The sequence below is a fragment of the Labeo rohita genome, chromosome 2 (assembly GCF_022985175.1).
Source record: "Labeo rohita strain BAU-BD-2019 chromosome 2, IGBB_LRoh.1.0, whole genome shotgun sequence".
Taxonomy (NCBI): Eukaryota; Metazoa; Chordata; class Actinopteri; order Cypriniformes; family Cyprinidae; genus Labeo; species Labeo rohita.
In genome coordinates, this window is record NC_066870.1 from 1,581,219 (window position 1) to 1,596,031 (window position 14,813).

The 14,813-nt window shown below is 36.9% G+C and overlaps 2 protein-coding genes across 2 annotated transcripts in view; one reads left to right on the plus strand and one right to left on the minus strand.

The window, feature by feature from the left end:
* The window catches only part of sharpin (SHANK-associated RH domain interacting protein), a 29,760-nt gene extending 20,615 nt beyond the window's left edge, over positions 1–9,145 (minus strand). The window contains exons 1-8 of the mRNA XM_051128056.1: positions 8,879–9,145; positions 8,317–8,491; positions 5,841–5,927; positions 4,964–5,105; positions 3,861–3,951; positions 3,425–3,779; positions 1,298–1,401; positions 893–1,003 (exon numbers count right to left, since the gene is read on the minus strand). Coding sequence (XP_050984013.1) covers positions 893–1,003; positions 1,298–1,401; positions 3,425–3,779; positions 3,861–3,951; positions 4,964–5,105; positions 5,841–5,927; positions 8,317–8,491; positions 8,879–9,046 — 1,233 coding nt within the window. The 5' untranslated portion in view covers positions 9,047–9,145. The remainder of the gene's footprint in view (positions 1–892; positions 1,004–1,297; positions 1,402–3,424; positions 3,780–3,860; positions 3,952–4,963; positions 5,106–5,840; positions 5,928–8,316; positions 8,492–8,878) is intronic.
* Positions 9,146–11,167: 2,022 nt separating this feature from the next.
* si:dkey-33c14.6 (gastrula zinc finger protein XlCGF57.1) lies at positions 11,168–14,461 on the plus strand. The gene is given in 3 exon segments (XM_051122912.1): positions 11,168–11,588; positions 11,997–12,631; positions 12,633–14,461. Coding segments are annotated over 3 exon segments (1,854 nt in total). The 5' UTR covers positions 11,168–11,503; the 3' UTR covers positions 13,767–14,461.
* Positions 14,462–14,813: the final 352 nt, after the last annotated feature.

The window sequence follows — 14,813 nt, forward strand, 5'->3', positions numbered from 1 at the left end:
GAACATGTATTAATTCATCTCACTCACATAAAACAGATTCAGTATTCCTCAAAATGAATAAAAACAGTGAAATGCAAATTCAGAATATGACGCAACCTTGCAATAATTAAATATGTTAAATAAAACAAATATACTTTATGTATTTAATCCCATTTTAGTAAGCAGTGTCTTTGCTGCTGACCTTCAATGATGCAATTCAACCATACTAATAAGCAAAAATAACTTTAGATAAACTAACATTTGTGCTTCATTTTTTTTTATAGCTGAAGAGTCTCCTGCATAAATTAACTTTTTTTTTTCAGCCTGAGGCTTATTCATTTCACTTTTGGTGTAAAAGGGCTTTTACACTAGAATTGTTTTATATTTAAAACAAAGAAGCAAGCCCTGCCCAGATTTAAAAGTAATGCAACACATTACTTTCCATAAAAAGTAACCAAGTAATGTAATTAGTTACTTTTTTCAGGGAGTAACACAAAATTGTAATGCATTACTTTTAAAAGTAACTTCTCCCAACACTGGTCACGACTCCTTTAAGGGAAACCAAGCAACAAATGAACTGGGCAGTTACTAGTTACTGACAACTGCACTGTATAGAGATGAACCCACCAGTGAAATACACTGCACAGCTGCTATGGGAGTTTGAAGCTTTGTTTGCAAGCCATTAAAATTACTAGCATGTCAAACCACAGGAGTCTGTTTGTACATGTCCTTTAATGTGAGTGAATGTGAGGTTATTTTAGGGCTTTTGTCTCTATTTGTATGTATTTACAGCACAGTTTCACTGGTTAGATCTTCTTGCTTTTTCCTAAAACAGAAACAGAATAAACATCAGCACACAGAATATTCCAGCACAGTGAATGCTGTGAGCAGGTGTAGTTGTGAGTGAAATCACCTGTTGAACGCTACTGTGATTGGGAGGATTGGGTCGATCTGTGCTGCAGATTTCACAGCCGGGTCTCGTAGACTTATTTATGAATGTACAGGAAGGACAGGACCAGCCTGACTAAAGACAGAGAGATGACAATACAACTATTAAATATACAAATCAACTATTTGCTTTTGTTACACACATTAAACTAGTAGACAGATCTATATTATGGGAAACGCAGTTATACAAATATACTTTTTTAATGCTGCAGTCTTTTCCATTTGTGATCTCTTTCTTTAAAAGTTTTGTAATATTTAAATCTGTCTATGGGAGTGTGTGGTTCATGATTATGTTGATGCAGGCCACTTATTTACAATCCGTCTGCACTTGTTCCAGAAATGGAAAAATGTGAATTTATGTAATTATTACCTGTGTGTTACTTGATTTCAGTTTGGATCCTCCAATTTGTAACATCTCAAGGTTAATGATGTCACTGACGCTGGGTTTCTCTGAGCCACACCCACTGCTGCCTACTGACCAATCAGAAACACACACTGAACCAAACAGTGATAATGAAAACGCATGAGAATCTGGAACATTCATACACTGTACAGAAGTTTGAGTCAGAATTATTTTTTTTTTGTTTTAAAAAAAAAAAATTCTTTAATTAATCAATGATGCTTTACGTTGTTCAAAAGTGTCAGAAAAGGCATTTGTAATGTTAGAAAATATTTCTGTTTCAAATAAATGCTGTTCTTTTGAATTATATATACAACAAAGAATCTTGAAAAATAAAATGAATCACAGCTTCCACAAAAATATTGCGCAGCACAACTGTTTTCAACACTAATCATAATCAGAAATGTTTCTTGCGCAGCAAATCAGCGTATTAGAATGATTTCTGAAGGATCATGTGACACTGAAGACTGAAGTAATGACGCTGAAAATTCAGCTTTAATCACAGCAAACAATTAGAATTTAACAGATATTCACATAGAAAACAGATCTTTTTCATGTTAATAATATTTCACTTTTTCTGTATTTTTGATCAAATAAATGCAGCCTTGGTGAGTAGAAGAGACGCCAAACATTTGAACAGTAGTATAAGTACTAGGGGTGTAACGATACATGTATTCGTACCGAACCGTCACGGTACGGGCACCTCGATTCGGTGCATGAGGCCTTACAACAAATACAGCCAATTCACCTTCAATTCAGAAGGGGGCGCCCGCAGTAATGCAACTCTGTTTAATAACCACCGGCAGAAGCGCTCTTGAAAACAAAGCCCACTAGACAGTGACCATGTGCTGATTCTGAACGCGTCTCTCACTGACAAAGGAGTATAACATTTCTTTAAAGGCTTGCGCACTCAACTGTTTGTGCTCTTGTATTCTACCTCTCTTATTCAGCACAAATCTAAATATTCCACAATATTTTCATATTTACGATGTATCCAAATGCTAAAATATTATTTATTATGTAAATTATAGGCTTTGTACTCCAGTCATGCCTATGGTGACACAGTGAGTCGGGTGCACTGATGTTTGTTTCACTGTGTTTTATTTCGATAAAGTACCAACTGCACTGTCAAGTTAGCAATGCTAGAAGCCTGGAACTGATACATTTTGTGTTTGTGTACGCTGGTGCGATTACTTCAACTTTCCTCATACCAGCAAAACCAACTTAAACAAAAAACAAATAGACTGTCGCTTTGAGCTTCCTTTTTGTCACAAAACTGAACTGAAACTTTTCCCCCTTGTCTATCAGTTAACTAAATTAATTATGTCAAGTATTTATTCCTTGTATGTATACATGTACTGCAGATTTTATAGACTATATATGACATTAATTTGTTATAATATTTAGAATTTTCACATGTAGGTGGAAAAAAATTGTAATTTGTACTACTGTGTTTAAAATAAATGAAAAGAAATCTAGCATAGAAGATTTGTTTTTTTCTGTTGTACAGAAATCGTATCGAACTGTGACACCTGAAATGAGGTACGTACCGAACCGTGACATCTGTGTACCGTTACACCCCTAATAAGCAGGCCCGGCGTCAATCTGAAGGACCGACCCCGTCACCTCCGGAATACGATTTTAAACGCGAAAAGCTAAACCGAATGTGATCTGAGGGGTACCCCTCTGATCTGATTTGTGCCACCTCAGATTCAATTTGACCCACTCCGATTTTAACCATTCGATTCGGACGATCACCGGTGTATTTAAACTTTCAAACATGCTTTTGCGCCTTGTCTGGTGCTGAGCCAGATAGACACGCTCTGTGCTTTTACCCTAGCTATATCACAACGATTCAGTGTTTTCAACCACATAAAAATAATGTTTCAGTAATTTAAATTATTACTAGCAAAAAATACATTTTTTAATACATACTGATGTGTGCGAGTTTGTTAAATGCACCAGTGTGTAAAGAAAGTGGCAATAATCCTTTACATTAAAATCTGACAATGTACTTTATTAATATAGAACACCCCCCCAATTCTGCTAATAAGTACTAGTCTAAAAAGACGCCTGTCTTCTATGTGACTCCTGAACTATTTGTTTTTGTAATTGGTGCAGATTTAATGACTGACAGAGACCTGTGCTGCTGTGGCTGAAGCGGGGGCGGTAACGTGCTGTAGCCTCTCCAGTCGTGGCTGACGGGGCCACTGGCGTTCGGCATGGGGCTGAACGTGGCGTTTGGCGGCGCTGCTGACGGCGGCATCGAGAGACCATTCTCCTGATCCTGCTGGTGACTGAGGCAGGCGTGACGAGCAGACAAGAGGTAGAGAAATGCAGTGTCACCGTCCCTGTAGATGCCGTATGACGCTAAAGAACGGCCATCGGAGCACAGACACTGAGCGATGACCCAGCGCTGCACCCTGGGGTGGAAACCATACTCAACAAACATCTGCAAGAGACAATACGAACCATTAGATGATCAACTCAACAATCCAGATTTGACTTCAAGACATGTTTTGATCTTTCCTACCTGCTGCTTCAGCGAAGCGACAGTCACGTGTGGGTGGACTTTCACTGTGACACAACAGGAAGATGATGCATCTTCTACTACCACAGCTAAGCTGAAAATAAAAGCACATGCATGAGGATTTTAAGTTATATAAATGTATCTATATGCATACTGGTGTCATGTTGCACTGAAGTCATGAACACATTTGTGCAAATGAAATGGCTGTGCATCTTTGTTAGAAACAAGTGAAGTCTCTATGAGTACTGAATTATTATTTCAAGAGATCATTTAAAAACACTGATTCATCCAGTAATGAAGCAAGTGAAGCCTTTATAGGCGAGTCAATGAATCAATCACTCAAAAGATTTGTTCAAAAATGGTGATGTAATAAAATGATGATTTAGAAATGAACAAAAGCCTGATGATCATATTTGATACTCACATTTGAAAATGATTTTTCTCAAAAATTATGAATAGTTAAGTAAATCTAATCAGCTCCAGTCCAGTAAGTGTTTATTGTGAAATATTACTGACAAGATCAAAGTTATTCTTACATTTAGCCTACTAAATCAGTAAAGATTTCACTGCAAAAAGACACGTGAACCAAGAGCTGAAGCTGATTCATCCAAAAATGAAACAAGTGAAGTCTTCAAGTAAATCCCTGAACCAATCACTCGACAGATTTGCTCAAAAATACTGATTCATTTGGTAATTACACAAGTGATATCTTCAGGAGTCAGTCATTAAATCGTTCACTTAAGAGATGTGTTCAAAAACAAATCCACTGATTCATCCAGTTACGTCTTCATAAGTGAGTCACTGAATTATTCATTTAAACTTATATTTTTAAAAAATCATATTAATTAGACTTTTTTTAAATAGACTGCAGCTATTAACATTTTATCAGAACCTCTAGTAAATCACATTTTTTTGTTTAGTTATCAATTCAGACTTGTGGAAGAATTGTGATCAATTCTGGAGAATTGTCCACAACTCTCAATATCCCCAGAATCATGCAGCTCTAGGTTAGACTCTATGTGAAACACCCACAGACAAAACAAGCATGAGGCAAAAGACAGATCTATTGTAGTTCAAGGATTCCCAACATGACGAGGCACACACACCTGATCTCTCTGTCGTCCGTGTCCCTCAGCACTGGTTGAATACTCAGTGCGATCTGCTGCTTGGCCAGATCAGTGGCGTAGTGCACAGCGGCATGAGTATCTCCAGCCTCTATCGCTCGAGAAAGCTCTAGACACAGCTCCTCTACAGCAGACAGACGACAAAAAACACAGTCACACAACGCTCACATCAACTCGATTCAATTCAGATCTGTATTAGAGATCAAATGATGTTGGTTTTCTTTTATACGATACCGTTTATTTGTATATGCAGAACCGATATTTTACTTGTTTTACTTGTTTTTGCTACATTTTGTCTTCATATCACAACAATTTTTTTTTTTACATTTTCTTTACATCAGCAGCAACAATATAACATCTACTGTCTAATGTTTCCAAATGGCAAACATGACAAAGGGAGTCTGTCAACACTGCATAAATGTAATTATTCATTTTAAAGAGTTTAATAAAGAATAAACCCCAAGAAACAGTGGTTTAGAGTGACATCATAAAAGCTAAGGTTCATTTTTAAGGGAAAAACAAGTTTAAATATAATTAAAATTTTCTACAAAAAGAGTTTTTAAACTGCTACCCTATACATTATAAATATTAATAATTACTAATAATTGCATGATCTATCTCTAGTGGTTTGAGAGTATGGGGCCAGTTTAATATCACTGCAAACAGCCTTCAGAAAAAAAACTGTCACTTCTACACTGTTGGTACTTACTCAAACATGAATAAATATTTTTTTAAATAAACAAAATTAACAAGTTTAATATAGCAAGTTGATTTTGTGACGACAAAAATGATGGAACTAGATGAATGATCAATAAAAACCAAGCTTAAATGCAATTAACACTTCAATTAGTAAACACACCTTTCATTGACAGCGACAAGACAGAGCTCTTCTCTCCACATTTCATATTCTGCACTCCATCATTTGAAGAATGAGAAATGTTGGCAACTGAGACAGAAAAAAAGGGGAGAATAAACAATGAACAATCAGACGTAGATCATTTAACAATCAGAAAGGCTAAGTACATTTGACATGTTATTCTTATGTTTACTTGATGAAATCAGTCAAGATTTGACAGCAAAATGACACGTGAAGCACCAGCTGAAGGTGGACGTTTGCACAATTACACTAGAAGACCTTTTACTTGATAAAAAAAGTAGAAACCATCAAACAAACAACTGAAGGCTTGAAGTAAATAAGAGCTTCACAACACGTCATCAATTGGTTATGTTGGTGGCACTGAACTTAACAAAGCCACTGAACCGAACGAAGCTTGCATATCTTGTTGATTATTGCTGCTGAAAATGGTCAGTTATTGTCATGTATTGGGCTGTACTAATCGGTCACAAAAACATTTTGAGTACTACAGACTGCCAAAAGTTATAACAAATCAAGGAGAAGAGTGCAAAAAACTGTCTGAGGAACAAAAGGCGTTTGTGGTTGGCCAAACTGTACCAGAATTTCCAGGCCAAGAATCTTGACAACATTTGTGTTTGTTCTCATCATTTCCAATGAGGTAGGTGTAATATTAGGCTAAAATCTTAACTAATACAGCTCGTTTGTATCTTCACCACCTATTAATTTTAGTTTGTCAAAATATTTGAAAAGGGTCTGGCTGCAGACATGCACCTGCACTCTCAGACGCCTGCACTTCCGGAAGTGACGTCACTTGCAGTCGATTTTATTTTTACTTTATTTTAGTTATTTATTTTTTTAATTGAATCTCTCAACATTTTACAACAGTAGCCAGGTGGTGAAGACAAGAAAAGAGAAACTAAATTACACTGTCACTCGCAATCGTCACTTGCACTCTCTGCTACCTGTGACTTCATTTGCAATCCACACAAATGGTGCGTGTTGCCAGTGGAGACAAGACGCTGTGGTCCTTAAACGATTAAAACTAATTTAATAGCATAACATACAGGGTCCTGCAAGTCATCTGTAGGAGATAAAAACAAGACCCGCAAATCCGTGGCCACAGAACAGCAGAATATGAACGAATATGAATATGAAGCAGAATATGAACGAGAGATTATGAAGTCTCTCGTTAAGCGTTTTCCTCCCGTAGATTAACACTTAATATGGCTTAATGTATTAAGATGCAATTAAAAGATCAAATTCGATATACAGTTTATTAATATAATGTATTTGTAGGCTATATAGTGTTTTCCTTCGCAAAACGTGGCATAATGTGGCATAACGGATTAAGATGATAAAGACTAAACTCAATATGCTCCTATTCATTATTAAAACAACTACACACAAGCAGGTGAGACCAGAATAAACGCAACGCCGCGTACATTTGCGTTTTCCCATAAAGAATAATCTCTACAGCTCTTACATATCATTGTCTTTTGTTTATATTGATTTTCTAAGGGAGGAAAACGTTTATTTAACGCATTGCGTTCTGGGCTCGTCTGCTTGCCTATACAGAGTTATCCTATATATCATTTGACAACAGTAAGTTTTATACTGAATTTGGTCTTTATCATCTTAGTCCGTTTTGCCACATTAAGCATTTGCTGGGCAAGTAAAAGTGAAAGTTTGCACATTCATGGCCATTTGCTTGATAGAAGTACATCAAATTAATAACTATATTACAAATTTGATCTTTTAATGGCACTTAATGTATCTTAATACATGAAGCCATATCAGGTGTTAATTGTTTTCTACGGGAAGAAAAAGCTTAACAAGAGACTTCTGCTGTTCTGTGGCCACGGATTTGCGGGTCCTGTTTTTATCTCCTACAGATGACTTGCAGGATCCTGTACGTTATGCTACTAAATTAGTTTTAATCGTTTAACGACCACAGCGTCTTGTCTCCATTTGTGTGGACTGCAAGTGACATCGCAGGTGGCGATTGTGAGTGACACTGTAATTTAGTTAACTTTTTCTTGTCTTCACCACCTGACTACTGTTGAAAAATGTTGAGAGATTCCATTAAAAAAAAAAATAAATAAATAAAATAAAGTAAAAATAAAATCGACTGCAAGTGACGTCACTTCCGGAAGTGCAGGCGTCTGAGAGTGCAGGTGCATGTCTGCAGCCAGACCCTATTGAAATATTGTGTCCCCTCCTGTTCACTAAGTTCTTCTCTATATTATTTAGCAGCTCCCACACGTTTTTCCGTGGTTAGACAGCATAAATTAGCAGAACAGCGTATTCATTAGTACATCAATCCACGCTGCTGTTCACAACCGCATGTCACCAATATGGCCATGTATCCGGGTAACTGACCAAATTGTGACTCAAGTGCAAACCCTCTATTGGGTGTGACAGGTTTAATTCGTGTATCAAACATGATAGAGTAGAGTTAAATGTAGTGGTGACCTCTGACCTCTGTGTGACTCTCTCAGGGATGACATCATGACCGTCGCCCATTCCTGCGCCTCCTGCTCGCTGCGGAAGGTGAACGTGAGGCAGTCGTGGGGCGGCTTGATGAGATGCATTTCGTGACATCGAGCTGATTTGATCTCATACTTCACTGATCGCAGATCAAACTCTGCCAGAGACTGAGAAACAGAACAGATCATCACAAACCCATCCGCTCGCTTTATGACAGCTGTCACTGGGACAGTAGCTTATGTATCTTAATTTAACCCTAAAGGGTACATATTAGTACCTTAATAGTACGTATTGGTAAGATCTGAAAGGATACCAAAGTGACAGCTTTTCTGAGAGTGTATGAATATTTTTGTAACAACCTAATAGAGATGTTTACAGAACTTTATATCTAGCTACACAAGACTATATGAGGGTAAACAGTGTTTACAGACAGATAAACAGACAGTACTGATCTAATGGTGTGAAAGTGAGGATAGTGAGGCTGACAACTAAACACGACTAATGACAGCTGTGTCTCTGTGTGTGTGTGTGTGTGTGTGTGTGTGTGTGTTTACCACGCTGCGTCCCCCGCGGTCGGTGTGTCTGAGCGTGAGCGTGAAGAGTCCCGGGCGGTTCGCGTTCATGCTGAGCTGCAGCCGCAGCGAGTCCGAGCCCACAGACAGCGGCCGAACCGACACCCGCACCGACATCAGCACCGTACTGCAGCCCGAGCTCACAGCCATGTCTTCGGCAGGACGGTCTACACAGCTGAATGACCGCACACTCACATCATCAGCATCTCATGAGCAACAAGCAACCCGATTCAAAACAGGAAACGCGTCCGTCTGATATTTACTGCCCCCTTTTTGTTACGTAAACATGTAGTTCCGTGAGCGGACAGCATCAGATAAAACCATTTAAAGCTGAAAAATAACAACTTCATTAACTGAATAAAAATCACACACAATTTTTGATTAATAAATCTAGAACATACTATTTTATTTGAATGGTTTTTTTTAAGAAGAAAAGGTCTCTTCTGCTCACCAAGCCTGCATTCATTTGATCTAAAACACAGCAAAGGCAGTATTATTGTTAAATATATATTTTTTACTATTTAAAATAACTGCTTTCTATTTGAATATGTTTTAAATATAATTTATTCCTGTGATTTCAAAGCTGAATTTTTAGCGTCGTTACTCCAGTCACATGATCATTCAGAAATCATTCTAATATTCTGATTTGCTGCTCAAACAACATTTATTATTATTATTATTATTTATTTTATTTTTTTATTTTTTTATTTTTTAAAATTCAAACTGATGAAATATACAATCACCTTCAGGAGAACATTAACAATGTAAAGAAGATAGAAGTAAGAAGAGGAGAAATAAATTACAGTAAACGGGGTATGTTGCTTAGAATAAGGAAAATAAATAAATAAATAAATAAATAAATAAAGACTACATAATAATAATAATAATAACAATAATAATAATAATGTAAGAGCAATGAAGGAAAGCTATCTAAACCTAATCAGAGTTAATAGAAATCATTTTTTCATATATTTCCAAAAACCTGACACATTTATTATTGCTAGTCAAACAAAAAGATATGAGCATATGAGATTTTCTGATCTCAATCAGAAAATGTGAAAGAGTGGGAATTGAGCCCATAAATTTTTGCTTATGTATGAAGAATTTGCCAAACAAAATAAAAAAGTTGAAAATATATTCTTTAGATTTGTTGGCAGAGTCAGAGTAATAACAAATAATATCTTTTAAGCTAAAAGATTGTGCAAAGACAAGGGGTTTGTTTAAATGAGAATACAAATCAAACCAAAACTTCTGAACAAATTCACAAGAAAAAATAAAAAAAATTGCCACAAAATGTGCAGGTATAGGAATATCAAGATATTTGGAAACAGCTGAGTTAACAGGATATATTTTATGTAGTATTTTAAAGTGATTATTATTATTATTATTATTATTATTACATTGAAAACAGCTGAGCTGAATTTTTTTCAGGTTTCTTTGATGAATTTATCTGAAATAGAAATCTTTTGTAACATTAATAATGTCTTTATCATCATGATCAATTTAAAGCAGCCTCGCTAAATAAAAGTATTAATTTCTATAATTTCTTTAAAAAATAATAATAATAAAAATAAAAGTTATACTGACTCCAACCTTTTGAATGGTATAGTGTATAATGCTTTTTATTTCAGATAAATGCTGATCTTCAGATCTTTCTATTTATCAAAGAATCCTGAAAAATGTACTCAACTGTTATATTGATGATGATAATAATAATAATAATAATAATAATAATAATAATAATAATAATAATAACAATAATAATAAAAATTAGAATGATTTCTGAAGGATCATGTGACACTGAAGACTGGAGTAATGATGCTGAAAATTCAGCTTTGCAATCACAGGAATAAATGACATTTTAAAGTATATTCAAATAGAAACCAGTTATTTTAAATAGCAAAAATATTTCACAATATTAATTCTTTTGCTGTATTTTGGATCAAATAAATGCAGGCTTGGTGAGCAAAAGAGACTTCTTTAAAAAAACATGAAAATCTTACTGTCCAAAAACTTTTGACTGGTAGTGTACAATGATATACAGTCAACCTGACAACATGAATAGGCTGCTACTATATTAGAAAAATTAATAAAATTAGACACATTTTATCTATAATCATATATTTAATTATCTATTATAATATAGTAATTATTATTAGTAGTAATACTGCCTCTTTTAGAATTTAAGTTTAAATGTCTTTTATTTTGACACTCCATGCCGCTGTCGCGTTGTGACGTCATAAATTCTGCGCCTCTTCTTCGTTTGCCGTTATTTGACTGACGAAGGGTTTGTTTTGGTCCGTTAAGCGTGAGAGGTGTATGAAACGGCGCAACACGTTCAAAAGTGTTTTAAAGTTGTGTCCCAAAAACATTGCAGTATTTCCGACAGCATTTTGCGTTGGTCATTTTGCACGTAGTATTGTAGCCTATTGTTTTATCTTATAGTACTGATAGATTTCTAGTAAATAGCGACAAAATGTATTTTTACGTGCAGACCGCATCCACACATGAGGACCGGGGTGATTTATTTGTCCATTTATTCTGTTTACTATCTTAAGTGTGTGACAAAGAAAACTTTCCAGGCAAGCAGCAGCTACTGTTGTAAATATGGAGTTTATTAAAGTGGAGATTGTAGACACGACTGATCCAGAACCGTGTAAAGTGAAAGATGAAGACACTGAGGAACAGAGAGGTTTGTGTCCATTCTCAATTCTTATTAAATGACAAGAATATTAAAGTATGATTGTTGCATTTATATATTTGGAAGATTTTATTAAAAGCAACACAAGTTACATTTGAGGTACGTTTGGTTTTTTTCATGGATTACCTGAGAATTTAATCAGGATCCTGTCATTGATCTAATCTGCTGAGCTAAATAAAGCTTTAGAAAACTTACCAAACATGAGAAATCATAAAAGATGTTAAATAACATAATTAAACCAATGAAACACGTTCTAACAGAGACACTGACTAAATCTAAATGGTCTTAACACAGTACGTGTAAATATGAGAATACCAGAATTACCTTTAGGCATCAGTTAAATTTACTTTACTGTTTTTGTTTCACTGATTTTTGACTATATAATCATTTTAATTTTAGATCAGATGGAGGTGAAAGAGGAAAGTGAAGAACCGAGTGACATCAAGGAGAACCACTATATTGAAACGTCTGAAGATTTTAAAGTTGGAGAAGAATCTTTAGCCGACAACGATTTCTCACAAACAACGGGAGCCAAAAATACGTTCTCCTGCCCTCAGTGTGAAAAGACCTTCACGCATAAAGGAAACCTTAGGGATCACATAAAAATTCACATCGGAGAGAAGCCTTACGTATGCCGTCTGTGTGGAAAAAGTTTCATTCACAAAGGACACCTTAATGATCACATGAGGATTCACACGGGAGAGAAGCCGTACGCGTGCCATCTGTGTGGAAAGAGCTTCACGTGTAAGGGAAGCCTTAATGGTCACATGAGAATTCACACCGGAGAGAAACCGTTTAGATGCCACCTGTGCGGAAAGAATTTTACGTGTAAAGGAAGCCTTACGTGTCATGTGCGGATTCACACCGGAGAGAAGCCGTTTACGTGCCCTCAGTGTGAAAAGAGTTTCTCACATAAAGGAAGCCTTAAGTGTCACATGAGAATCCACATTGAAGAAGGGCCTTTTGCGTGCAATCAGTGCGGGAAGAATTTCACGCAGAAAGAGTACCTTAAAAATCACATACGAATTCACACCGGGGGGCAAGCCTTTCACGTGCCACCTGTGTGGAAAGGGTTTAACTTGTAAAGGAAGCCTCAAGTGTCACATGAGAATTCACACTGGAGAAAAGCCGTTCACGTGCCTCCAGTGCGGAAAGAGCTTCACAAATAAAGGAAACCTTAAGATTCATGCGAGAATTCACACCGAAGAGAGCCCACTGACTTGCCTTGAGTGTGGAAAGTGTTTCACGCATAAAGAAAACCTTAAGTGTCACATGAGAGTCCACACCGGAGAGAAGCCGTTCACGTGTCATCAGTGCGGAAAGAGTTTCGCTCGTAAAGTAATCCTTCAGAATCACATAAAAACTCACTCTGGAGAAAAACCTTACACGTGCAACCAGTGCGGAAAGAGCTTCACAGACAAAGGATACATAAAGCGTCACATGCGAAGTCACACCGGAGAGAAGCCGTTCACATGCCCTCAATGTGGAAAGAGTTTCACGCACAAAGGAAACCTTAAAATTCACATCAGAATTCACACTGGAGAGAAACCCTCCAAGTGCCCTCAATGCGGAAAGAGCTTCACACATAAAGGCCAGCTTAAAGACCACATGAGAATTCACACCGGAGAAAAGCCCTACACGTGCCCTCAGTGCGGAAAGAGTTTCAAATGTAAAGGACACCTTAAGACTCACATAAGAACTCACACCGGAGAGAAGCCTTACGCGTGCCGCGAGTGCGGCAAGAGCTTCACCGTTCAAAGAAGCCTAAACATGCACATGAAATATCACTCTGGAGAGAAATTACATGAGTGCTCGGAGTGCGGTAAGAGGTTTGCAGAGAGCAACACGTTCAAAACGCATTTGCTCATTCACTCTGGAGAACGGCCGTTTAGTTGCGATCAGTGTGGGAAAAAGTTTATTCTGGCGGCACGATTAAAAGCACACCTAAAGCTTCATACGGACGAGAGACCCTATTTATGTTCTTTGTGCGGAGAGAGTTTCAAACTGCTTGGCAGCTTAAAATCACACCAGAAAATACACGCTAGTGAGAAATCGCACGTGTGCCCTGAGTGCGGTAAGGCTTTTACCAGAGCGAGCTACTTAAAACGCCACCAGCGCACACACGCTGGAGAAACCCCTGGGAGGGGATCATTAGTTCAAGAGCCCTAAAAACACAAAAGTGCATCCTGGAGAGAAGCCATGCCGCTGACAGTCACGTGGGAGGATTTTCAGTACATCTCTGTGATGGACTGGCGTTCGCCCTGAGACCAGACTCTGTGACCCTACATAGGACAGCCGCTTTGGAAAATGAATTTATCTACTGGCTCATTTAAGAAAACACTGTTCAGAGTAGAACAACACTAAGTTTGTCTTTGGTAATAAGTAAATAATGTGGTGTTCAGATGTAGCCAAAAGTAGAATTCCTTCTAAAAGGGGTTATGGTGACATAAAAATGTAAGGCAAGTCAAAATACTAAGCATTCCATGTATGCCACTAAGACAGTACAGTTTGACTAAAGACAGACATATTGTGATTTTGACACGTGATCAATATTTAACATTCCATATCGTTGGTGCTTCAGTAAAATATGACAAAGAACAAAGAGCAGAAAAAACAGAGAGAACCCAGTTGTCATGTTCAAAAATACAAAAACTGACAAGCAATTCTTGTTGACGTTCATAATTAAAGGATTAGTTCAGTTCCAGAACAAAAGTTTACAGATAATTTACTCGCCCCCTTGTTTTCCAAAATGTGTCTTTCTTTCTTCAGTCGTAAATAAATTGTGTTTTGTGGAGAACATGTTAGGATTTCTCTCCATATAGTGGAATTCTGTGGTGCCCGCGAGGTTTGACTTTGAACTTTCAAAATGCAGTTAAAATGAAGCTTCAAAGAGCTCTAAATGATCCCACCCAAGGAAGAAGGGTCTAGTGAAACAATCGGCCATTTTCTAAAAAAAAAAAAAAAAAAAAAAAAAACAATTACAATTTATATACTTTTTAACCTCAAATGCTCTACCGACCCAGTGTTTACAAAGTGAATGTGCAAAGATGGTCAAACACCCTTTACAAAAAAAATAAAACAGTGATGTAGGACGATTTTGAAGTTGGAGGAGAAAATTAGATGGGAGTTTTTCGACATACCTTAACTGTCATGAACGGGAGTGCACAGAGTTCATGCACATCGCAGAGCTAGACAATATGAGCATTTGAGGTTAAA